General features: G+C 43.7%; 1 protein-coding gene across 9 annotated transcripts in view; it reads right to left on the reverse strand.

The window, feature by feature from the left end:
* DACH2 (dachshund family transcription factor 2) overlaps nucleotides 1-26,549 on the reverse strand; it is a 322,493-nt gene that overhangs the window by 223,575 nt on the left and 72,369 nt on the right. The window contains exon 1 of one of the 9 annotated variants that reach the window (XM_082207562.1): nucleotides 22,059-22,182. The exons of the other annotated variants lie outside the window; for them this stretch is intronic. Within the exon in view, the coding sequence (XP_082063688.1) occupies nucleotides 22,059-22,153 (95 nt within the window). The 5' untranslated portion in view covers nucleotides 22,154-22,182. Of the gene's footprint in view, nucleotides 1-22,058; nucleotides 22,183-26,549 lie in introns of those variants that run through there. 9 annotated transcript variants of the gene reach the window in all.

A 26,549-nucleotide genomic window follows, 5' to 3' on the forward strand; every position in this document is an offset into this window, starting at 1 on the left:
TCTCTCCTGAACCTCAAGATTAGCTGTTTTCCCAATTATTATTGACAAGGCGTATTGGAAAGTTCTCTGCAGAACACAAAGACTCTGAGTTTGTACAAAGATGTGGAAGTCAACGTTTCCTGTAGACATCAAGGCTAGGACAATGCCTCTAACATTTGATCATTTCAGTGCGGGCAAGGGAGGAAGATGCATCCTGCAGCCAATAAAAATTGGCTTTTGGCCTTTTCACTAAAGGGAGGGGAAATAGTTTATAACAACCTAGCTAGAGCATGAGTAGGTTAGCAGAGCCACATGTTCCTAGGGCTCAGATAAATAAGATGCATGAAGACATCCATTTTGACAGATATTAGATTAAAAAGGAGAGATGCACTCTTTGATGTTACCAAGACTTGAAATTCAAGTCATCATAGCTTGGCTTCCACTTTTTTCCTTTAAAAAAAAAAAAGAGATTTGTAAACAAGGTTTATTTCCAGAAGCTCAATTTACTGTCTGTTATCACATAAATTCTGTATAAATAAAGTACAGCAGTCAATTTTTCTCTCTCCCCCCTTCTCCTGCCTCTGTTTAGCAAGACTTAACTCTCAATCACAAAATATATATAAATGTTAAGATTGCTGGCACCAAGCATTAATTTTGTCTGTTCATTTATTTAGGAATCCCGAAATAAGCTTCAGAAACATTGCTTACAGCACAACTGTAAACTGAAAGGGCCCTGCAATAATAAAGATAAGACTGTCCCATTTAGAAAGGGAAATTTTTACATTCCTGGGTAAACAAGGGGACCTCATAAATCTTTCCATGCTGTTTAGCGCTGTCAATGTGACCTGTGTCTAGATGAACCTTTGTGTTCTCCAAGAAAACTTAATTAAAATATTTACTGTAGAATTGTTTTATCAAGGGGTGCGAGAGAAAATTTAACGCTTTCAGCACAGCACTGCTCTCTGTGTCAGAGTGGCATTCAAAACCTAGGTAGCAGGGAGAGGAGTGAGGGGAAGAGAGCATCCATGTACCGCCATATGCGTTTGTGTATTCGGCTGTGCTTGCAAGGCAGAAAACCTGCCTTGGCAATTCTTAAAATCCTGTTGTTGTTGCAACTGTTCGCCTGTTCTGTGGAGAACATTATTTCCTCACACAGCAGTCATCACTTCCAAGACCGCTCATGAGGGTTTCAAGCCCTTCAAATCCCTCCCTGATATACAAAAAGAGATGAGGCAGCTGTACCACTGGGCCAACCAAAAAGGGAAAAGGAAAAAAAAAATCTGTGTGAGGTGAGCAGTGCTGTCTTCCAGTTTGTCACCAAGAACAATTCAATGCAGACCCTCCAAGTGTCCCTATTTTCCAAGGACGTCCCTGATTTAGAGAAGCCGTCCTGGTTTCTGATTTGATCCCAGAATGTCCCACTTTTCCTTTGGATGCCCCTATTTTCATTGGGGAAATGTTGGAGTTATCTAACCCCTGAGCCATCTGAAGGCAATCCTATAAATGAAAGTTTTAAAATGTTTAATGCTTTATTATGTTTTTGTATGCGTTGGAAGCTGCCACGAGTGGCTGGGGCAACCCAATACTATGTGTGGAGTAGAAATAGTAAAATTATCATTATGGAATGGGACATCCCTGTTTTCATCGGAGAAATGTTGGAGGGTATGGAGTTATTCGACTCCTGAGCTGTGTGAAGGCAATCCTGTATAGGGAAGGTTTTTTTAATGTTTAATGTTTCATTATGTTTTTATATATGTTGGAAGCTGCCCAGAGTGGCTGGGGCAACCCAGTAAGATGTGTGGAGTATAAATAGTAAAATTATCATTATGGAATGGGACGTCCCTGTTTTCATTGGTGAAATGTTGGAGGGTATGTCCAAAGTGCTGGGCATTGAAGAGTTTGTGTTGAAGAGATAAGATGCTCCACTCTAATAACCTTGAGACTGAACTACTGCAAGGTGCTCTGTGTCCAGGATATCAAAGGACCATCTCCTCTCATATGAGTCTATCCCATTGTTAAGATTGGCAGGAGAGGCTCTTCTTTATGTCCCATCAGTGGCTGTGGTAGGGCTGGCAAGCACACGTGAAAGGGACTCCTCTGTGGCTGCAGAAATCCCTTCTAAGGAAAGCTCATCTTGGTCACTCTCCAGTGGCCCTCCACTGCCTTAGTGCAACACTTTTTCAGCAGTCTTTCAGTCAGCCGTCATTATTTATTTTTTAAAGCAGAACTAGTGAACCAGAGAACTTCCAAATGATGCTAGACTCCAGCTCCCATCAGCCCCAGTCAGCAAGGCTCACAGTCAGGGATGATGGGAGTTGTAGTCAGCACCTGGAGGGCCAAACAATTAATGGTGTGATGTTTTGTGGTGTTTGTGACTTCCCACCCACTGAGATCTTCAATGTATGACCTGTTTTAGGTTCTCCCTGAGTGTGAATTTAAGTGGTTATAGCTATTTATTTATTTTAAAAATGTATATTATTAGGCATCTTGGGCACATGTGTGGAAAAGGTGAGGTGGAAATGTTTTAAATACATAAATAAACCTTCTTGGACATATTGATAGGTTTTAGACTGCCATATGATGAAAGAAAGAAAAATGTTTATTAACCACATGAGTTTTAGTAGTTACACTCATTGACTAAAGTTGCACAGATTTCCATGTAAATAAAACAGTACCCAATTAAAATTATGCACACAACTGGCATGGCAGTACGACCTTAGAAGAGGCATTTCCTTCTGTATGATGGCCTAAAAACTTCAAAAACTTATTGAGAAATCCCCATTGAACTCAATGGTACTTCTCTCTCTCTCTTACTCTCTCTCTCTGTATGTGTATGTGTGTGTGTGTACACACATATACACATATATACACACTGCAATCATAGTAGGTTTAGATTCAATCCTCTGATGTCAAGTTCATTGGGTGTCCTTAGGCCTGCAGGAACAATGATGTGTAGGGGAGGAGAGGCCAATAGGGTCATCCCATCTCTCCCTCTCACTTGATGGTTATCGCACTGGGAAGGACGTTTGTGAAGGAGGGGGGCACTCAAAGCAGTGTCTCCGCTGAAGATTTACCAATCATGCAGGTTTATTTGAAAGATGACTATCCTTCAGATACCAAGGCTCCCTGTGCTATTCTGGGACTACCTGCCACCTCATGCAACTGGTTTGGCACAATGTTTTGGCTTAGCACATGTAGAGCAGTCAGACTGTAATCAAAGTCATCTGCCCAACATTTGTCAGTTTGCAGGCAAGCAGGCAGGTATTGACATTAGATTAACGAGAGATAAAGGTGTGGTGCCTAAACTATTAAATAAAGCATTTCTAACGCAACCAGCACTACCACCTAGACAGTACAATTACTGTCTGACCGTTAAACCAAAATAATTCATCGCCATCTTTTGATACATGACTACAGCAGTTGCAATGCAGTTTAGTCTCGTTACTCCTAAAGTAGGCTTTTGAATGTTCCTATTTTACAGATGGGTCATATCTCATAATGCTGGCTCAAGCCTAAAATCTCCAGTCTTAACTCTATTGTGGATTGAATGCAGAATGTTTTAAATAATTTGGGCCTCCTATATTCCCAGCACATAACCACCTTCAATAGGTTTTGTGAGCGATTTCCAGGGGCTGGTTCAAATTAGCACTGGAAATTCCCTGCTTGTGGAAAAACAGGATGTCAGGGTTAAGAAATGCTGTTTGTCTACATGCGGGGAAGATAAGTGTGTGCTCCATAATACATAAGCAACACCCCCATGACACATCCTGAAGTGGTACAGTCCAGAAAAGGCTTTACCACTTGGCTCTGTTAAATATATGAAGCTTCCATGAAAAATACAGAGAACCCAAAATATCCTAAGGAATATTCTGGTTTTTCTTATTTATTTATTTTTTTAAAAAAGATTAATGAAGAAACTCGGGGGAGAAAAAAAAAGGGAGATGAAGGGGCAAACCCCATCATCTCACATCCATATTAATTTAAATATATACATATATTGATATAATTGAAACATATATTTTAATTAAAACATATATATTGATATCCAAATGCCCAGATAGGTATCCACCCGAAGCAGATGTTTTAAGGAAATATGATCAAATGCAACAAGGGCAGTTAGGGGCCACTGCAAAATAGACGGCTGGTCTAAAGAACATTCTAAAGTGCAGATTCTGAATTATTTTTGTTGTTCTTTTTCATCATCTCATTATTTATCGCCACCATCATTGTTGCTGGTTGCATGCTTCCCAGAGAGGCATCCTCGTGGATGCTGTGAAAACATGACATCTCCCTGGGCTCCCTTGGGAGGAAGGGGAGGGAAATAAATATAATTTATAATTATAAACAGTAATAATAATAAGTATATTGACAATGAACCAGATGGACCTTTGGACTGATGCAGCAGGACTCTGATGATGATGTTAATATTAATATTAGGATGTTGGACCTCTGCTCTACAAATCTGCTTCTTTCCTAGTTTGTGTTTGTGTCCTGCCTGCACTCTCTCTCACTCTCTCCCTCTCTCCCTCTCCCTCTCTCTCTCACACACACAGACACACAAACAGAGGAAGACACACACACACAAACTTCCTCTGTGCAACTGTATACAAACCTCACGTGCACCAAGGTCAGAATTTTTTTCTTTTACTGTTCTTTGATTAATGCTGAGAGCTGCAACGTGTTTAGACAGGGTCACGACCCCAGGCATCCATTTAATCAAATTTCTCTGCTGTGTGTCCCTAAGGAGCCATCGCAATGAGAAACTCTCTCAATGAAGGAAAGGGGGAAAGGGAGAGAGGTGGAAAGAGATGGAGGGAGAGGGGAGGGGGGAGGGGAAGCACACTTCACATCTCACATTGTTTACACACTGTTAAGTAATTATTTCACTCTCCAGACCCCCACTGGCCATCAGCGGAGAAGTCACCTCCTTGGAGATCCTAAAGAGCTTATTCAGCAAGATCTAATCCATTTGTTTCTCGCCTGCATAGGAAAGCTTACTGCTTAGCTTAAAGACTTCTTTGTGAATACTAAAGTACACGGGGTCCATGCTAATGATCTCACTAATTATTACAGTATTTCTCCTTCCTGGGAGATGCAGACAAGGCAAGAGCAAATGGAGGCTTAAGCAGCACAGCCCACCCTGCCCCAAATGCACACACCTGCTCACCCCACAGGAGAAGAAGACCAGGCTGGAGCAGCGATGGGCAAATCAATCTCTATCTGGTCCGTGTCACTTTCACGTGTCAACCCCCCCCCCCCCAATAAGTCAGTTCCATCTTGTTCCTGCATTAAATCTGTGATTTTTTTAATGGCACTGTATATATTTAAACCATGCTTCCTAAATATGTATTTAAACATGGACTTTTAAGCATACTTTTAAAATGCTCATTTTAAACCTATTTTGATAGGTTGGGTTGTTTTTCCCCTGAACTGTGAACTGCATTACACCATTCAGGATGTGTAAACGCTGATGGATAACAAAGTTCTGATTGGTTAGGGCAGAGCTTTCCAAACTTTCCATGTTGGTGGCGCACTTTTTAGACACGCATCATTTTGTGACACAGTAATTCCGTTTTACTAGCAAACCGGAGGTTAGACTAACCCCCTTTCCATCCCCGGGAGGAGCATTCGTGTGACACACCTTCTTCACACTGCAGCCGACACAATGACTAACGTGTCACAACACAGAGTTTGGTAAGCTCTGGGTTCAGGACTGGGCAAAGCACCAATACGCACTGGAACAGCCACGTTTGTAATTGTGGCCAACTAGGGCTAAGTGGTGGAGGCAAGGAGCTCAGTGAGCTATTTAACATAGGGCAGGCAGCCCAAGGAAGAGGTCTTGTAAGAGACTGAGAAAGCCACCTCTACCTTCTGGAGCATCTGCCTGTGTCCCTTACCATGTCCCTTTGACAGTCCATACATTGATCCGGGGTATATGGTTCATGTCAGTCTCTATCTTGATTCACAAAAATCAAATTTCTTGAGCATCCGTAGTCTGCTGCAGCCTCACTGCAATGTGTATCCAGTCAGGAAATCCCTGATTTAAATGCTGCCCCTTCCAGGAACTCACTCAATGGCCAGAAAGAAAGTCCTTCCTTTCTGCCTTCTTACTTGCAATATGGTTATAAATACTTCTGTCCTACCTTTAGGGTTGTTGTAAAGATCAGAAGATAATGTATGTGAAGTCCTTTAAGTCCTCTAAAGTGCAATATACATTTTAGCACATTAATAATCCTGCTTTTCTTTCATTATGGAGCTCTTAGGTGGTCTTCCAACCAGGCAGTGATCAGACTCAGACCTACAGATCTATTTCTAACTTTGTTTCAATATGTGCCTTCAGATCATACTCAGAATGCTCCCTGTCTCCCCACCACCACTCCTATGAGAAGACAGGTATAGAGGGAGAGTGGGCACACTTGAAAATAATTATAAGCCATGGTTTAGTGTAACACATAAAAGCAATAATAAGTTTTATTGGGCTCGCATGATTTCCCCCTACATTAGCTTTTGCTTTAGTTCGCCAAAGTTTGTTGCCTAGTCCTTACCAATGAACTGTAATTAACCTCAACTGTGGTTTGCTGAAAACAATTCAACTCATCATTTCCAAAGCCAGCAGATTTTAAACTAAGCACAGTTAATGTTAGCCACAGTTCCTAGTTAGGATTACCCTAGAAGCTGTAGTTCTTGAAAACTCTTCTCAGCCACATAAGAAGGAGAGAGAGAAATTAACTGTACAGTCGTGCTTCGCAAGACGAAAATAATCCGTTCCGCGAGTTTCTTCGTCTAGCGGTTTTTTCGTCTTGCGAAGCAACCCCATTAGCGGTTTAGCGGATTAGCGCTATTAGCGGTTTAGCGGCTATTAAAGGCTTAGCGGCTTAGAAAAGGGGGGGGAGCGGGGAAAAATCGGAACACTCGCAAGACGTTTTCGTCTTGCGAAGCAAGCCCATAAGGAAATTCGACTTGCGAAACAGCTCAAAAACAGAAAACCCTTTCGTCTAGCGGGTTTTCCGTCTTGCGAGGCATTTGTCTTGCGGGGCACCACTGTAGTGCCCAAACAAAGCCAGAAACAAAAGTTCCACATTGCAAGGTTCCCACCTCTCCCCACCCACATGGGAGAAGACAGGACAAGACACAGAGGAAACAGGTCAATGATCTATTAGGACCCTATTAGGATATTGTAATCTGAATCTCCTTCAATAACTTCAAATCTTGCTCCTGTGTAACTGGGATATGGCAAGCATGAACATCACATTGAAAGCTGTTAAGTGGGAACCATGAAAGCGGCTTCACTCACTGCTTGAGAAAGCATCAGGGCTGGAGTAAGATGCACATCAGCACTCAAGTAATTAAGTAACTGGTGCCAGTGAAGTTAACTCTTTATGCAAGTACAGTGGTGCCCCGCAAGACGGAAAACCCGCTAGACGAAAGGGTTTTCCGTTTTTGAGCTGCTTCGCAAGATGAATTTCCCTATGGGCTTTCTTTGCAAGACGAAAACATCTTGCGAGTGTTCCGGTTTTTTTCCACTCCCCCCCCCTTTTTCTAAGCCGCTAAGCAGCTAATAGCCTTTTAGCCGAGCCACTAAGCCACTAAGCCTTTAATAGCCGCTAAGCTGCTAAACCGCTAATAGCGCTAAGCCGCTAATAGGGTTGCTTCACAAGACGAAAAAACCGCTAGACGAAGAGACTCACGGAACGGATTATTTTCATCTTGCGAGGCACCACTGTAAACCAAAATACAGCCTCTGCTTCAGCCTCAGAGTCTAAACTGCACTCTGCCACAGACTCTTCCTGCTCACTAAACCCTGTTGCCCCTCCAGCTTTCGACCCACTCCCCAGTCTTCACCGTCATCCCACCACCAATTCCCTGGCTCTGAACCTTCTTCCCCAGGGGGTTCCCTTGGGGGTTGCCTAGCTGGGGCCTCCCACCACTCCTCTGCACCCAGCCAGTCCATGTTGGCATTTACAGTGAAATCAAACAGGAAGTCAATTGCATGCGCTGGCAACCTATACACAAACCAAGATGCAAATGTTAAAAAAAGAGGCTACCACCTTCCAGTGTGTCACTCTTGCTGCTGGCTAATATAGTTTAAGATAAGGGATGTTTGCACCCAGCAATCTTACTCAAGTGTTTGGTTCCTGATTCTAGACACAGTGGATACTGGCGTAAGTAAAGCAGCAGTTCGCTGGTGAATTCTTCTCCATAAATGAAGTATACCAAACTGTAAAGAGATTTCCAAACTCTACTACATGGGACCTCATTTCTAGGGCCAGTTCCAGAGGGCATTTGACAGGGCAAGACCAGCAGAGGGCTCACTTCCCTAACAGCACTACTGTTTCCACTTTGCATCCAAGAAGATTAGGTGCCATTTAAGAGGTTGTCAGTTTACATGCCCTGTCTCTTCCAGATTGGGGAGGATGACACGGAGGGTGGCATGCTCAAGAGCTCTCAAAATCCTGGAGACAGTACTCACTAGCTAAAACCACAAGAGGGAACTGTTTATCCTTCATACTAGAGACTCAAAGGTATATTCTGGAGTTTGGTTTATTGAGGGAGGGAAAGGGAATGTTTCCCGACTGCTCGGTAGTGGCACCATTTTGTTTAAAAACATATTGTGCCATCCATACTGTACTCCCCAACATGTGGAAACCTGTGGCACTCCAGGTGTTATTAGACTCCAACTCTCATCAGTCCTAGCCAGCAGGGTCAATGGTCAATTTACTAGCAGGCTAGTAACCACTACAGGCTTATTTACAAGTCTGCAGTCAAGACATAGGATGCTGCCTTATACTGAACTGAAACAGTAATCCACCTGGCTCAGCACTGTCCAGAGAGACTGGCAGGATTGAACCTGGGACCTTCTGCATTCATTATGGCTCTCCCCCATACTTTATACCAGCTGCCCCAACCTGGTCCCTCCAGGTGTTTTGATGGGAGTTATAGCCCTTAAATATATAGAGTACACAGGGTTGGAGGCAGCTGCCTTATAATACTTTTTGTTTGCCCTCTGCAGTCACTCTTAACAGCAAAAAATTCTCCTTCTGCCCCAACTGCAGCTGCCCTTTTGCTGAATCTTTGCTGCTGCTTTTCTTTTCTGCTGCAAATACTCAATATTTGTCCGGTAGCTCTCAATAACACTCTGATCTTTTATGCAGCTCTTCTCCAGGGCAAAGAGCAGAAATGAGGCAGGCAGGTAATGAGGAATTACAGTTTGCCTTTATTTAATAGCTCCATCCGTCAGAGTAATAGAGATGGAGCAAATGGTAACCTTATTCACCCAACCCTTCCTAATTGCTAGCCTGAAAAGCAGCAAGAAAAGTGTATGAGGGGGGGACGACACCACACTGGATCTAATTGCAGTTCAGAAATTAAAGGTGAACAACTTGAAAGCCAGGCGTAAGCATAATGCTCCTGTCTTCTAATTCAAATGCAAACAGACTGCAGAAGGTAAGAGAATTAGAAACCAAAGAGAAGGCAGCAAAGCAAGAAGAAGCCAGGGTCTGGCAAAAACAAAGTCCCTCTTTCAACCCAACTTGAACCCTCACCTTTTCCTCCCTCGGGCTGTTGGGATAAATGCATTCAGGACGGCTTGCTCATCTGCAGAGGGCACCTCCAACAATGCAATTCAGTCCCCATGGCTATTATTGCACAGAGCAAAGAGGTTTGATCCCTGCTGAAGGTGGCAGATTTTGGGTGCCATTATGCAACTAGGAACCACAGCTCTTTTCAAGAAGGCGCAGAAAAGGCCTGTCGGAATTATCGAGGGGTTGGAGCACCTTCCTTAGGAGGAAAGACTGACACATTAGGCTGGGGTTGGGTTCATCGAGATAAAAGTCAGGTAAGGTGAGGAAATAGCTCAGTAGTAGATGGAGAGTGTGCTTTGCATGCAACTGTTCCCAGGTTCAAGCCCTGACCTCTCTACGTAAACAGATCAGGTGGCAAGTGATGAGGAAGTCTGCCCAGGACCTTAGAGCAGTGTTTCCCAACCGGTGTTCCGCGGCACACTAGTGTGCCGTGAGACATTGGCTGGTGTGCCGTGGGAGGGAGGCAGGCGAGTCGGGCGGTGAGAGGCGGCGGCGGCGAGGATCCGTGTCGAGCCGGGGGCGGCTCCGCGGTGGTGGTGCCGAGGTTTCTCTCTCCATTCTCCCCTCACACACACACACAGGAAATAACACAGGATCAGCTGACAGGACCCAGCCAATGGGGCGGCGGCGGAGCAGCGCGTGCAAAAGGGAGGAGCGCGAGACAGCGGATGAGGAGGAGGCCGGCATGTCCGGGCAGTAGCAGCAACAACAGCAGCAGCAATTCCCGGCGACGGCTCCTCAAGCCCCGGGCAACCCTACTCCCTCACCGGCCTCGGCCGCCCTCCTGCTCCACCCGCCGCTGCCTCCCCCGCCGCTGCCAACCACCTCGGCCCCGCCGCCGCCCCCTCCTCCGCCCGCTATCGCCGCCACCACCACAACAGCTGCCGCCGCCTCAGCTGCCGCCTTCCCTCATTCCCTCGCTCTGCTGCCTCCTCCCCCCCCACCCCCAAAGCTTGGAGGTTCCCCGGCAAGGGGGAGGGGAAAAAATTGAAAACTTTCACTTTCGTGCGTCCCTCCCGGCGTGACGCTGCGCGCTGACGTCACGGGGCTGTAATGGTGGTGTGCCGCGAGATTTTTTTCATTAAACAGGTGTGCCGTTGCCCAAAAAAGGTTGGGAAACACTGCCTTAGAGGGATGCTACCAGTCAAGAGTCAGCAAGTATGAGTTGGGCTAACTTGAGGTGGCAAGAATTTATTCGTGCGGTGTGTAGTTGGACTGTGGAACTCACTCCCACAAGAGGCATTGATAGGCACCAACGTGGATACCTTTAAAAGACGAATGGGCAAATTCATGGACGAGAGAGCGATCTGTGGTACTAGCCATGCTGCTATGCACTGCCTCCACAGTCTGAGAGAGCAATACCAGTTGCTGGAAACCTCGGCAGGAGAGAATGCTCAGGTGCTTGTGTCCTGCTTATGGGCTTCTTGTGGGCACATGGTTGGCCACTGTGAGAACAGGATGCTGGACTAGATGGGCCTTTGGCCTGATCCAGCAGTGCTCTTCTTATGTTCTTATGTACTCTGACTGCCAGCATCTCTCCAGGGTTTGGGGCAGATAGAGGTGTTTCAAATGTTCTGTGGTCTGACCCTTTTAACCATGAATTAAACCTAGAAGGTTTTTCAGGAGTGCATGTACACCCAGGTGCATATATATATATATATATATGCAGGTTTTGGTGTCTTCGGGTGTCTTCCCGTGTAAGAGTCGGGGTGTCTGTGCGACGTTTCGACGAGGTCTCACTCGTCATCTTCAGGCTGGTGCTTTCGGCTTGAAGATGACGAGTGAGACCTCGTCGAAACGTCGCACAGACACCCCGACTCTTACACGGGAAGACACCCGAAGACACCAAAACCTGCATTCCTGTACCCGTGAAAATCTACGAAAGCATATATATATATATATATATATATATATATATATATATATATATATGGAGTGGATGAATGAGAAAGAGTACCATCTTATTCATGCCACAATATGTGATGCTGGAGTTTGGCTGAGATTGCTCTGAAAGAAGATTAGAGATAGATTTGCAGAAAATGTATTTATCCGTTGTTATTAGCCATGACAGCTAAATGGAATCACCATATTCAGAGGTAGTCTAGCATGAAATACCAGTTGCTTAGGGAGGGGGGGAGGGGGTGGGCTGTTGCCTTCATTTCCAGTTAGTGGGCATCCCAGAAGCATCTGACTGGCTACTGTGAGAAACAGAATGATAGGTGATCTTGAACCAATGGACTCACTTAGCAAAACAGTTCTCAGGCTTTCATGAGACATGATCTACCCAAGGCATTTTAGTGCCTGATTGTCAGGACTGGGTAGCAAGATGGTGCCAGGAATCAGGGTGAGAGGGAAACCAGGAGACAGGACCTGAACACAAGCCAGGAAGCAGGACTAGAAGAGCAAGACTAGGAGCAACAGAACCTTAGCAGGCCTTGTTCAAGGAAAGCACCACAGAGGAGGAAGCTTTCATATAGTCCCTTCCTCCCAACATGCTGCCTATTGGGCAGAGTCAAAACATCTCCTGGTGTTTACCAAGAGGATGCAGTTGTGCACTTCACCTGATGGGGGCAGTGATCAGTTGCTCTTGACTCTTCAGCAAGAGGTCGCTGTCATGCACCTGATCGCATGGGGCAGTGGTCAGCAGATCCTGACACTGAACTGGAAAATCCAGATGGCAACCCTCTCCCACTAACTAACTGTGACACACACACACACCCCCGCCCGAAATCAGTGAGAGCTGTACAAAAACAAGCTACCTTTCTTCCACCAAGTAACTCAAGGCAACATGCATCCAGATGGTCTCCCATCCAGGAACTGACTGGACCCAGACCTGCTTAGCTTCAAGAGGGATGCTACCTCATATACCTCCAAACAAAGCTACAGGGGTAAGAAAAGGATTTGTTCACAACATACAAGTAACCTTTAAAAGGGCTGTTTGTTGCAAGGAAAAGCACAAAGGTTCAGGTTCGTGCAACTGCACAATTATGATTTCTACAACAATGAACGAAGCTTTGGGGACATCTGACTCAGACACATGCTCTTCCTGCATGTGGGTGTGTTGGGAGGGGGGTTATCTTTCCTGCTAAGTGGCCCTTTCAAAATGTTACCCTTGCAAAAATGACTCTCAATAAGTGTTATTACGGCACATTTTACAGATATAGGAAAGCAATAATGGCATTCTTTTAAGCCTCGCTGCAAACACAAAGGACCCATTTTATCCAAGGAGTGACACACATCTGAACGGCAGGCTTCCCACCTGCCACCTGCTAAATCTTTTGCAACTTAAAAGTTCTTATCATAAGCTGAGATTCCAGTTTTCATTTTAAATACAGTCGTACCTTGGATCCTGAACTCGGATGTTTTGGCTCCCAAATGCCACAAACCTGGAAGTGATTGTTCCGGATTGCAAACATTCTTTTGGTACCCAAACGTCCAACATGGCTTCCATGGCTTCTGATTGGCTGCAGGAGCTTCCTGCAGCCAATCAGAAACCACAATTTGGTTTTTGAACGTTTTGGAAGTTGAACGGACTTCCAGAACAGAATCCGTTCGACTTCCAAGGTACGACTGTATATGCAAGTTCCTGGGCAGCATGGTTAAAAAGATACACTTGGCATCTTGATGACAATAGATATTAACAAACAAGGATCTGCACACCATATTTTTTATCGATGTAGCCTAGATATGCATCAGTCCGTTTAGCTGCTGCATCACACCACAGTCTCATGTTTAGCTGACAATATTACGAAAACCAATAGATCCATTTTGCAAATTGTGGTCAAACCAGGAGTTTCCTATCCTGTAGCTGTACACCTGGTTCTTCCGACTTAAATGCAGCAATTTACATTTCTATCTATTACAAATCATTTTTATCATTTGGACTCAGTTCCCCATCCTGTCAAAATCACCTAGAATTCTTTCTGACTTCTTAAGATGCTAGTTATAACCATCACCCCAGTTTTGTGTCACCTGAAAATTTGATAAGCATCATTTCCACTGCTTTCTCCAAGTCATTCTTAAACCTGTTAAACAGAACTGGGCCTGGGACAGAACCCTGCACTTGTTGACAAGGAGCAACTTCTGTGGATACAGTCCAACATCCAGCTATAAATCCACCTAAAAGTGTAATAATCTAACCCACAGTTTAACAGCAAGAATATAATGGTGGGTCTTGTTGAAAGACTTAGTCAAATCAAGATATACTACATCCACTGATTTCCCCTGATCTACAGAAGAATAAAAACTGCCTGATATGGAGCCATAGTCCATCTAGTCCAGGGTGGCCAACTCCCAAGAGACTGTGATCTACTCACAGAGTTAAAAACTAGCGGTGATCTACCCCCTTTTGGGGGGTTCAGGTCAAAGTTGAAAGGCTTTTTTAGGGGGGAAGAAAGCCACGTTTCTTTGGGTTGCAGGGCAAAAATGTTGAGCTTTTTTAGGGGAGCCAAAGTTGTTGAGCTTCTTCAGGGGGAGATCTACCAGTGATCTACCACAGACATCCAGTGATCTACCAGTAGATCACGATTTACCTGTTGGACGTGCCTAATCTAGTCCATCTCAGTACTGTACACTAGGATGGACATCAGCTCTCCAGAAGAGGTAAACTTGTCTAGGGTCACTGAGAGATTGAAGACCCATGACTATTTCTGCAGCAGGGTCCCAGCCTCCAGCGTCTTACAGCCACCCTATCAGCATGAAGGGGAGCTTTCCGGCCGCCAAGAAAAAGCCACCTCACTCTTTGTGCTGATTCAAGCCAACCAGAGTGTGTGCACAGAAAATAGTAAATCTAGCTGAAAATCTAGTTGGAGTGTGTTGATATTTGCAATTCACCCCCAATTATTATTGTTGTATAATTATAACTGTATGATCTTAGAAGGGGTGTTGCTATGAGTGGGTGTAACTCTGACTATCAAATGTGAACTGGAATTAGTTCCCTTTTTGACATGCATGCTGAACTTCAACTAGCACTATTTCCTTTGTAAAATGAACTTTCCAAACTCTGGATATTTCGCATGTTCCAAAAACACCATCTGTAGATACGCATGCTTCGTAAAACACATCAAATACACCAGGTTTCTGCTGTGCTATGCAATAAAGAAAGGGCACTCTGCAGTTGAGTAAGAACTTTTACTATTAACATAAAAGAAAGCCATAGGCCTAGGTCTCCTTGTCTCACCCCCCCCCCTCCTGCTGAAAAGAAAGGGATCTTCCATCAGCCAATTGTCATGTATCATATATTTCATCTCTCTGAGGGCCAGGGGCTCAGGTTCTTTTCTCTAGAATAAAATACACCTAGGGGGAAATTTGTGTTGCACTCCACACCATTTACAAACTGCTTCCAAATAAATTAAAGCACTTTCTGCTATTCATTAATCCCTGGATGCCGCCATTTTTGCATTTGTGCTCAGTATCAGAAAATCCTCAACTCCTGGTTCCAGGAGTTGCACCTCTATCTCTCCTCTTCTTCCCTCCCCAAGTACACAGATGGTGACCTTTCTTAAGCGCACCCCAGAGATATCGCATAATGTAAGTCAGAAAAAGGAGAGTGAACAGGGCAGATGCCACCAGAAAGAAAATTCGGTCCAGCAAATGCAGCCAAAAGGATGAGAAAACTAAAGGGGGGAGTGAGAGTTTAGTTGGCTATTTGTCAAATCCAGACATTAGGCTGGATCATCTCTATTCTGAATATCTATTGTGTTTTGCATAAAGTAGGAACTTCTACAGTCCGCACCATCTTCCAAGTTTAAGATTCTGGTTGCAATCCCATAGTTGCTGAGAGGCTGTTCCGGAGACCATGGGATTTTGAGGATCTCCTTCCCAGAGAGGAGAGAAGGGGATCTACCTTGGCAATCCCCCTCTCAGCTGCAATGGAAAGGGCTGCCGCCAATGCCCCTCTGTTGTCACTGCAGAGATAAAGGGGGGGGGGAGTGTTCCAGACGTTTATTGGAATGGATCTTTTTAGAGTCTGGATCTCTCCCATTCCTCCAAGATGGGTATGGGGGAATACACTAGCTCAGATTGGTTTAGCAATGAATCCCGCTTCCTGTGGAAGTCTGGGAGTTAAAGCTCTGTGAAAGGAAATTAACACCCTTAAAAACTGCAGCTCCATGATTCTTTGGGGGAAGCCACAACTGTTTAAAGAGGTATAATAGTGCTTTTAATGTATAGTGCAGCTGGAGCCTGGCTTCAACACTAGAGGTGCAACAACATCCTTCCCTGCATCTGCAGGAGAAGGCTAGTTTAAAGGGTTGATGACAGGCCTGTGGCACACAGCTCTAACCTCCCATAGAGGACAATGGCTGGGGGCTCACGAGAAATAGCATGGGGGGAGCTGCTGTTGCCCCCACCCACAGTATCTACCAGCTGATTGCCTCACTCTGTCTAATGGTAGGGCTGGCCCCAAGGGCAGGTATGAGTTATGCTTACTTGTCACCTATACCATGTCTTGATCCAGCCAGAACAAAGGTGGACAGTGCTACTCAATGAAATCAATAGGACCTTTGGCACAGACTTCAAGGTGAGCAAGAGGAGACCCTCTGTCAACAAGAATTTCACTTACGTTTCCTCTCTGAGTAAGCAAAAATAATAATAAAAATAAAAATAAAATAAAGCTTGCTCGCACCAAGTTCTCTCTGTAAGAAACTATCCCCTGTAAGCATTTAGCAGACGGGAAACGGGACTCCATTTGTGTAGTGGCATCAATGCAAATCTAATTCCCGACATTAAACTGGAGAGGCAGAAGCACATTTACAAGGGCTTTGTGGCTGTATCTCTTCCTTCAGTTAGCAAAGTTAAAAATCATTTACTTTTGAGTACTTGCTGTAAAACGCTAATTGCCCTAGAGTCCTTGTGGGCTCCATCACTGCATCTGCAATGGCTTCCCCATACTCATCAATGGAGGAGGTGACTATGTGGACACAATGACCTGTTTCCTTTGCTGAACTGAACATAAGGGCTAGCTCAGTGCTCTTTTTTCAACTGTTCTCCACCTCTTCTTGAGAAACGAAATTGAATTTAAAAACTGGAGTGAAATTCATATGGGTGGGGGAGAGTGGGGTTTTTATGTGTTTGCTTTAACTTCTGAGATGGTCAAGAGGTGTTTTTGAGTGTCTTTTCTTCCCTTCAACAATTCATCCGCAGTCTGCAGCCATCCCAGGTTCCTTCAGTAATAGCCCTTGGGTATCACTCCTCTCATAGGGAGAAGTGATAGCCCTTGGCTCTCACTCCTCTTTTTTCATATCAAAAAGTGTGGGCATCTGGGGAATCTGAAGACTACTGGAGAAATGTTTACTGTAAAGGATAATACATACACCACCCTTGCCTACCTTGTGACAATAAGATGAACTCAAAATCCCACGCTGCCTTAAATTTAAAAGAAGTCCTCAAATGCCCTAAGGGTGATACAGGAAAAAATGGGAACTGCTTTCAGAGGGGAATAAAACTATAGACAGCTGGGAAGATTGATCTGGGCAAAGCACAGAACCAGAGATAGGAAGGCCTGGGGGGGGGACCGGAAAAATTGGGGTGGCACATTTTTTTTCGTCCCACCCCCAAGCCGTCCCCCCAAAAAATATCTGGCTTTGGGGAAAAACAGAAAAAAACCTGTCCCATCCCTCCATTTCCCCCCAGGCCTTCTAGCACCCACACATCGGAGCTCCCTGCTGACTGACACCACGCAGGTGCTCTCACTGTACTCTTTATGGCAACTGCTCAAAACATTTTTGTTAGGGCCAGCCCATCTGAACACGTAGAAGCTGCCTGTGATTTACAGTGGTACCTTGGGTTACAGATGCTTCAGGTTACAGACTCTGCTAACCCAGAAATAGTACCTCGGGTTAAGAACTTTGCTTCAGGATGAGAACAGAAATCATGTGGCGGTGGCAGGAGGCCTCATTGGCTAAAGTGGTGCCTCAGGTTAAGAACAGTTTCAGGTTAAGAATGGACCTCCAGAACAAATTAAGTTCTTAACCAGAGGTACCACTGTACGTCCTTTTAACCACTGCTGACTTTAATCATCTTTTGAATACTCTTAAGTACCTGCTTTTAACTGTGTTTTATCAATCATTTTAATGTTGTGTTGTATATTTTTGTAAACTGTTTAGAAGCTCTCTTACCATCATGCGGTTTATAATATATAATAACAAATTCAATTTAAAAAGCACACACACTCCTTTTCCTTTCAAACAGAGTTTGAGCCTTAGTGCAACATACTATTTAGTAACTGTATGTTGGTTCCTTCTGGGCCTGGCATGCAAAAAACTGGTCTTACGCTTTGCCCTGGCTGTCCTCAAGTAGAGATGGGAAGGCCTGGGGGGAAAACGGGAAAATTGGGGGGGGGACAGTTTTTCCCAAAAAAACACTTTTGAGAAGTCCATGAGAAAAATGACAAAGAGGAAGAGGAAGAAGACGTGGAAAATGATAGAAGTAGTTCAGAAAATGAGATAGAATAAACTGCATGTATATGTTGTGTCTTCTGTTGTTTTTAAAGCACTATTCAAAGGGTAGACCTTCTATGGAGCTTAAATATTGAGGTGGACCTTAACTTTATTTGCTGCTGGTGATAAGGGGCAAATCTGATTATTCTCTATGTTGATGGTTTCCTGCCTTTTTTTGCTTTTGAGGGAAAGTGGGGTGGTTACCCGTTTTATTGCAAGCACAATACTTTTATATACACTGCGTTTCACATGATTTGTAAAGCTACTCCACACTGAACTTTTTCTCAATTTTTCCAAAATTTTCATTTCCCCCGGGGGGGAAACGGGGGAAAACGTTTTCCCCCATGGCTTCAGTCATCAGAGATAGTTGTCCAACCACATCTGGAATGTCGTACACTGCATGGTAGTTCCTTGGAGATTGTTGGAAGAAAACACTGGTTGCTCAAAGCATCAAGTGCTAATCCTGACACTGGCACAGAGGAGGAGGAATGAACATGGGGTGAACATCTCTGGTTCCATTCTATGGGCTCATTCACTACTACATGCTAACATTCTGGCTGAACATGGTCAATTTCTAGAATTAATTCTAGAAATGGTGCATGTATAGTCTACCACAACTTGCATTTCCTTTCATTTACTCTGCCCTCTGCTCCTCTCTTAGAAAGGCTCATAGCTGATGAAACATAGCACATACAGGCAGAGGCGCATCCAGTTGCCTTGTTCAGCTACCCTTTTATTAGTGTGTGCAAGCATTTCTGTGCATTGGGCAGGGGGAGGAGAATGGGTTGAACAAATTAGCTGTAGCAAACCGCACAGAATAATGACAGGTCCCTAAAGTATTGCTATCACTCCATAGAAAAGACCAGGCAACTTGGAACTCCAAGATCAAGATTCAAAACCAGATGGGAGGATTTCAAAAGAATCCCTAGAATGAATGAGTGGGAAGAAGGGTTTTTGTTTCACATGCTCAGAAACCATGCCCTCTTATTTGGAAGCCCTTCTCCTAATCATAAGCGTGTCGAGGGGGCTGATTGTGATTATGCAACAGTGAATAAGAAGCACTCCATATATGCTCTAAGAACTCACTGTTTTATATATTCTACTGGTGAATGGTATCAATAAAAAGGAGTTATGGCTAAGGCACACTCAGTCTTGTATGCAGATTAAGTCCAGCTAATAAGAGAAGGGAAATCAAGGGATAGAATATAATAGAATAGGAATTCTCAGAGCAAAATCTATAAATACACATGTTTGGAAGAAAAGCAATTGGAAAGGCCTCGGACATTTATTAGTTGGAGGGGGCCTCAAAATGTTCACATTCTTTGTTCCTATTTCTTGCCTAAAAGCTGCTGAAAGTGCAACAACCCAAAGCTTCAGAAGCAAGGAATGTTTGTGCTAAGTTGGAATGACTTCATATAAGATAACGCTGCTAAAATAAAAATTCAAACCATGTCACCAAAATGTAGTTGACAACATGTATATTATGCAATTACGACTGTCATTTTATTACTGTTATTAATTTATTAGTATAATTGCAATTTTTTTTCAATGTCATAATGTGATAATAAAGGACTTGTCATTACTGAGTTAACCTCAGAACATCTCTGACCTCAGGGGAGGGTGCTCTCCGCTTTCAGTCCAAAATGAGCTGTCAGTTACCACAACGACATTTTGATGACTACATTATCTTGTAATTAAGTGTCTCAACAAATTTCTCCTTTTGATTGACAGGTAGTTAAGACTATCTTTGACCACAGGGCAGTTCCTTTATATTTCAAGAATATTTTTCCCCTTAGCACTGAAAGAGAAAGATGAACATTTAAAAATTAAAACGTTGGAATATATATAACACTTAAGTTTTTATGTGTAAAACAATGGAATCTCTGACCAATGCTAATTTCCCCACTAGTCTCACACTATTGTGTCAATGTGACAACTCTGACAGATTCGGAAAGTCCTGAAGTTCTTTGCCAAAGTTCAAAAAGTGCACTGTTTTCTTTCCCATTGTTTTCTTTCCCGTTGTTTTCTAAATAAGTATGTACAGAGCCACACAGAATCACGTGCACTGACAGCATAGTTCTTGCAAAGGGAATTAATAAAGTGCTGCATGACTGAGGACCAGAGAAGCTGAATGGTGGGTTATCTGGAACAGATCAAAGGAACTCTGCAAACTGCAGCTTTCAACTTAAAATCAGAAGTCCAATGATGTGTAGTCACTATAGATGGGGCAGTCTGTTTCAGACTGCATGTCAACAATGAGCAAAAGCAAAGGGCTGGACCACTCCTTCCTTCTCTCTCTCTCTCTCTCTCTCTCTCTCTCTCATTTTGCTGCTCTTCCATCTCTCCCGCTCCTGTTCCACCTAGCAGACTCCCTGCAGAAAGAAGGGCAAAACTTGATAGAAGTCTAACTACTCACTTGCAGAGGGTTTTTTGAAATTAGGCAGTGGACAGTAGGTTGTCCACCCCTGCCTCAGAATATACAGAGGGAAGCAACAGCTGCCTACAGCAGGATACCACCCAGAGATGCAAGCACTGCATCTTGATTTAGGTTGGTCTTCATAAGTTTGCTTATGGTCCAGTATTGTTACGCAGGTGAAACTGAGCATTTGCTCTCCATGGGGCTGAATTAAAAATGCATTGGATAGTTGAGGTGCACTAGGCCGTATTCTAGTAAACTGTTAAATAAGTGGGTCAACAATGCAATATTCATGAAGGTTAGGGATTAATTTTTAAAATATTTTTTAAAATTTATACGTAAATATGCCTTTCATATTACCGGTGCTAAACAGGCAGGGGAAAAAACATTAAGCAAATGGCAGGTAGTACATTTCAATGTGGAATTCTAAAATTCAATCTACATCTGCAGAATCATAAAACAACAGGTTCCCTGAAAATATGGACTTATTCATTTCTCCTTACCATCACCAGCAGCTGATGGGGGTCAGGTGGTACACAACCTTGGACCATTGAGTTACCACTTCTAGGTTCCACAGCTAATTGACTTTTGAGTGGTTCTGATTACTTTTGAGTAGTTCTGCACCCCACCACACAACCAGCAGAGAGGGGATTTCCTGATCTGCAGAGCAATTCTATACATGTATACTCAGAAGTAAGTCCCACTGACTCTATCTGATCAACAGAACAGAGCATTCCACATCATTAGGGATTTGAAGCTGGTGAACACAGCCTCCTGTTCTGAACTGGGCATGTCCCCTTGACCCCAGAATGGTCCTGCCAAAGCTTGCACTCAGAAATGTATATCAAGTCAGACCATTGACATCTCTAGTTTAATGTTGTTTACCTAGCCTCTTCCAAATTGGGGCTTCCCAGATGTTGTTTGACTCTCAACTCCCATCAGCCTCAGTCAGCATGGCCAATTTTCAAGAACAATGGGAGTTGCAGCCTAGTGACATTTGGAGGGCTCTGGGTTGGGGGAAGCTGATCTACAGGAAATGCCAGAGGTTGAACCTGGGACCTTCTGCACGCACAGCAGAAGCTCAACATCCCTCCCATGTGGCATACTTGGCCTTCACAACAACTTCATAGGGTGGGTTATGACAAAGTAAAAATACAATATTCAAATCAGCTAAAACAATTTGTAATCAAAAGAATGGGGCAAAAAGGTATGACATACTGAATGCAAAACAATTATGTTTTTTGTTTAATTTACTTCACCCTATTTCAGGTCTTTGGTTGTAATAAATATTTGGTTTGCTCTCTATTCTGTCTTTCCTACCTTTACTACACATATACACACACAACACACACACACACATTTGCAAATCTACCATCTGCAATGCATGGATAAGTCTCACTGAATTCTGTGGAACTTGTGCATGATTTGCTATGCTCAGGGTTGCAATCTCAGTGCCTATGCATTTCCACCCTTCAGAAGCGTGTGGCAATTCATCAGCGATTTAACCTATAGACATTTGAAGGTTGAAGAGCACCTCAGAGGGGTCGTTGACCTTCAGCAACTGCAAGATTCGTAGCTTCAGCTACAGTCAATATATATTTATCTTTCTGTTGGGACTATTACAACTGTTCAAGTAATGCTGACCTTGAAACTTCCTGTGCTGGATGCAGTAGAATAACGATCCCTGAAGGAAAAGTATAAAAATATCGCAATAGGATGTCTAAATCTAAAATGCACATAACAATCAAGAGCACAAGGATTCCAAATATACACCACCTGGAAAACAAAACAAAAGGAGGAGGAGCCTGATTTTTGGCACAGTCTTATAACTGCCGTTTGCATCACACATGTCAGGCTCAAAAACTGCATATCCAGATGTATTTCTGATCAAGACTTGTATAGCTTAAGAGACCACATCTCTCAGCATGAATCAGAGCCTGTTCAGATGTCATGCAGTAGGAAATGTGCTTGTACCACTGCATAAAAGGCAAGAGCAACTTCATTACCTGGCCTGGATGTACATAAAAAAATTCCTTCCAGTAGCACCTTAAAGACCAACTAAGTTAGTTCTTGGTATGAGCTTTCGTGTGCATGCACACTTCTGCAGATACACTCGTGTAAGAACTAACTTAGTTGGTCTTTAAGGTGCTACTGGAAGGAATTTTTTTATTTTTACTATGGCAGACCAACACGGCTACCTATCTGTAACTGGATGTACATAGTACAGTTATATTGCTGAAGCTAAGCAGGTTCGGGTCTGGTTGGTATCTGAAGGGAGACCACCTGAGCCCTCCACTTCCTATGGATACCACCTTGAGCCCTGAGTTGAGGGAAATGTTCTACGTATGTATAATAAATAAATTTAAAGCACCTAATATTTTTTTTTACTAAAGGGATTGCTGTCCCCAACCTCAGACAAATGCACAGCCCGGCTTAATAAAATAAAAGCAAATTAGAAATGCACTTCAGTTTGTCAATTGCTGTTATAAATTATAATGGCTTTCAAGCTGTTTTAGTGCTGGTTTTGACCTTTAAGGCTCCCTTGTCCTGAAGGTAGATAATAATAATAATAATAAAAATAAAAATAACAATACTACCGTTGTATAATTTTAAAGAAATATCATGAGCATTTATGATTTGGGATCAAGGCACCTGGAAGAACACCTATTTCCACAAGAGTCTACCTGTCTACCAGGTACTGGGAATATTGTTCAACCTAAAGGCCATATTCAAGGACATGGGTGGTGCTGTGGCCTAAACCACAGAGCCTAGGGCTTGCCGATCGGAAGGTCAGCAGTTCTAATCCCTGTGATGGGCTGAGCGCCCGTTGTTCGGTCCCAGCTCCTGCCCACCTAGCAGTTCAAAAGCTCGTCAAGTGCAAGTAGATAAATAGGTACCGCTCCAGTGGGAAGATAAACGGTGTTTCCATGCACTGCTCTGGTTCGCCAGAAGCGGCTTAGTCATGCTGGCCACATGACCCGGAAGTTGTCTGCGGACAAACACCGGCTCCCTCGGCCTATAGAGCAAGATGAGTGCGCAACCCCAGAGTCGTCCACGACTGGACCTGACAGTCAGAAGTACCTTTATCTTTACCTTAAAGGCCACATTCACTTCCAGAACAGCTCTGGCCAGTGGAAAGTGGAGCAAGAGGCAAAAGGGGCATAGCAACTTTTGTTAGAAACTTCTGCTTCTAACTTGCAAGGCTAAGCATATTTTGGAAATAAGTTTGATGGCTGGTTTCTTTTAGAACATAGGATCAGTTCGAAACTGGACTTGTTTATAGAGAGAGACCTGGAGGGCCACACTTGGCTCTGAGGTTCCCTGTCCCTGCTGTAGACTAAGGTCTTCAGCAGGGCTCCTTCTTCAAGACATTAAACCTTCATAGTGGTGGCACCCAGATGGGAAAAAAGCCTTCCCTAGCAAAGTTCACCTGGAGCCAACTCTGCTGTCAACTAATAATAATAATAATAATAATAATAATAATAATAATAATAATACTTTAATGTGGACCAAAGACCCACAAAACAATTACAAAACAAGATACAGTTAAAACGGCCATACAGACAGATGGAAGAAACCAAGGAAGTCATTTTGTTTTATCTAGGGCATAATGATCTTTGTTTCTTATAACCTCTGAAAGAAACTTTGCCACGGCCAGTGTAATATCATTTGACCTTTCTTCCAAAAGATATTTAATACGGGGGGCTTCGGATTTCTTTGGGAGAAAGTGATGAAAGTGGTATAATACTGTTTTAAATATATAGTGGAGATGGGACCTATGCTTCCTAAAACTCATATTCCTGCCCAAACCCCCTATCTGTCATTCCACTTCTGGACCCAGAGCATCTGCTCTGTGGGTTAGAGCGTGGGGCTGTTAACGCCAAGGCCGCAGGTTCGATCCAGCTTATTGGCCAGCTGCATTGCAGGAGGGACTAAATGACCCTCAGGATCCCTACCAACTAAACAGTTCTATTCTATTCTATTCTATTCTATTCTATTCTATTCTATTCTATTCTATTCTACAGAAGCTGTAGTGGATTGTACATCACTGACTAAAAGCTAGTATTCTTCAAGAAGGAAGGTAGGGCTTGTAGCCAATGCCTACTAAGAGTAGAGCCATTGAAATTTATGACCATGAAATTTATTACTATTACTGATGGATCCACTATGAGTAAAAACTTCATTGGTTACAACCCTGGAGGACTTCTTATGTTGTGCACCAGCCAGCCCCCAAGACTCAGCCCCCGCCACCCCACTTAATGTTTAAGAATTCAAATCTAGGAGTCTTATTAAAGAGCAATAACCTCCTCCTTTTTTATTCTTTTGTAAACTAATCAGAAACTAACGACTTGCACTAATTAAAAAGCTATAATTAGGAGAGACCTCATAAAACATTGAAACGATTTCGGGCTGAGAATCTTCATGTGATAAGCTTGTTCCTTATACCAGTATCCATGCCTCACAGGCGGGGGGAGGCCACAAGGATGAACCCTGATAAGGGAACACTGTTTCTTAAAAGTTAGAATGCTTCCATGGACTGATTTCACATTGGTGGTAGTGGTGGGGGTGACTTAGTATAATTACTTCATTCAGAATGACAATGTTGTGTCCTTTTTACAGAATGGGATACCAACCAAATAACTAGTATTTTTCTGGTCTGATCACCAAAACCACCAAAATATTAGGATCTGAGAAGTCAGCTTATAACTCCTGATTCAGTCACAGCTCCATCATCTCACTTGCCACATTTCATCTTGGCTCGTGGCCCCACCAATTTCTCTACTCAAAGCACCTATTTGAAACAGGTGGGAAATAATGCAGGGATGGGGGGGAAAGGTGAGTTTCCCACTATTAGATCCTTCCAGTGACCATTTTCCATTCCTAAAAAGCATCATTCCCCAAAGTGAATTGGTAACAGAACAAAAATGGACACAATACTGGCCATATTGAACTTTTTCTATGGAGGAGAGATATTCTTTCATTAGTCCTCTAGGTCATTCTGACCAACTTCCATTCCTCCTGAATTCTATCCTAATCTTCTCAGGTTGCAAAATTCTACCCAATAGGGAAATAGGAAGCTGCCTTATACCCAATCAGATTGGGCAGATCATCTCAGTACTGTCAACACTGATTGGCAGCAGCTCTCCAGGATTTCAGGGTTTCTCCCAGCCCTCCCTGGAGAGGCCAGGGATTGAATCTGGGATCATCTGCCAACAAAGGGATTTAAAGATTTGTTTGGTCAAGCTGTCTTCTCAGGGATGAGGAACCTGTGGTCCTTCAGATGTTCATGGATTCCAGCTCCCATCAGCCCCAACTGGCATGGCCAACAGCTGATAGGAGCTGTAGTCCAGAAACACCTGAAGAGTCAAAGGTTCTCCACCACTGTCTTAGGCACGCATGGGTGCTATCAGAGACATTTCTAAGTTTTGGAGAGGCACTGAAAAAGGCCCCTCCCTGTTAATTCATTAATCCAATCAGCATCAGTGCACACTATGCCTGGCTAATGCGCTAACATTCACTGGATTCCAGTCAAGGCTCAGTTTTGCTCAGGAGCAACACAGTGGAACATGGAATAAAGCTGACAAGATAAAAAAATACCACACAGACTACTGAATGTAACTGAAACGAAGGAGCCTTATCGAAAGTAGCAAGCATGTGTACAAAGCTCTAAACAGCCAGCACAGGAAAGACACATACACGGCATGTTGCCATATTTTTTGATCTACCATGGCTGCTCAACTGTGTCCATAAAACATGCCTAACCTTCTGGGTGTGATGCATACGGAGCCCTAGCAGGGCCTAGATTAGCATCTCCTTCCCTCAGCAAGTCCACCTTCTCAGCTCCATTCTCAGCTGCTACTGCTCTTCTTCCTCATCTTTGCTACCATGTAGGGAGCCAATAAGGAAGCAGACAGTGGCCTTCACTAGTCCTTCTCACAGAGGCCTCAGCTAGAGAAGGAGAGAGTTAACTGGGTTGCAATGGTTAAGACAAGGACTCATCCAGAGGCCTCTTGTCAGTGGGCCACCTCATTGGGTTTTGGCCCTTAGTCAACCTTGTTGACTTGCTCTACGCACCATGCCTTTACATCAGTTTTAAACTATTTGAGTAGCATTGTGCTGGGATATTATTGCTGT

Source organism: Podarcis vaucheri (genome assembly GCF_965113315.1).
Source record: "Podarcis vaucheri genome assembly, chromosome: Z".
Lineage (NCBI taxonomy): Eukaryota > Metazoa > Chordata > Lepidosauria > Squamata > Lacertidae > Podarcis > Podarcis vaucheri.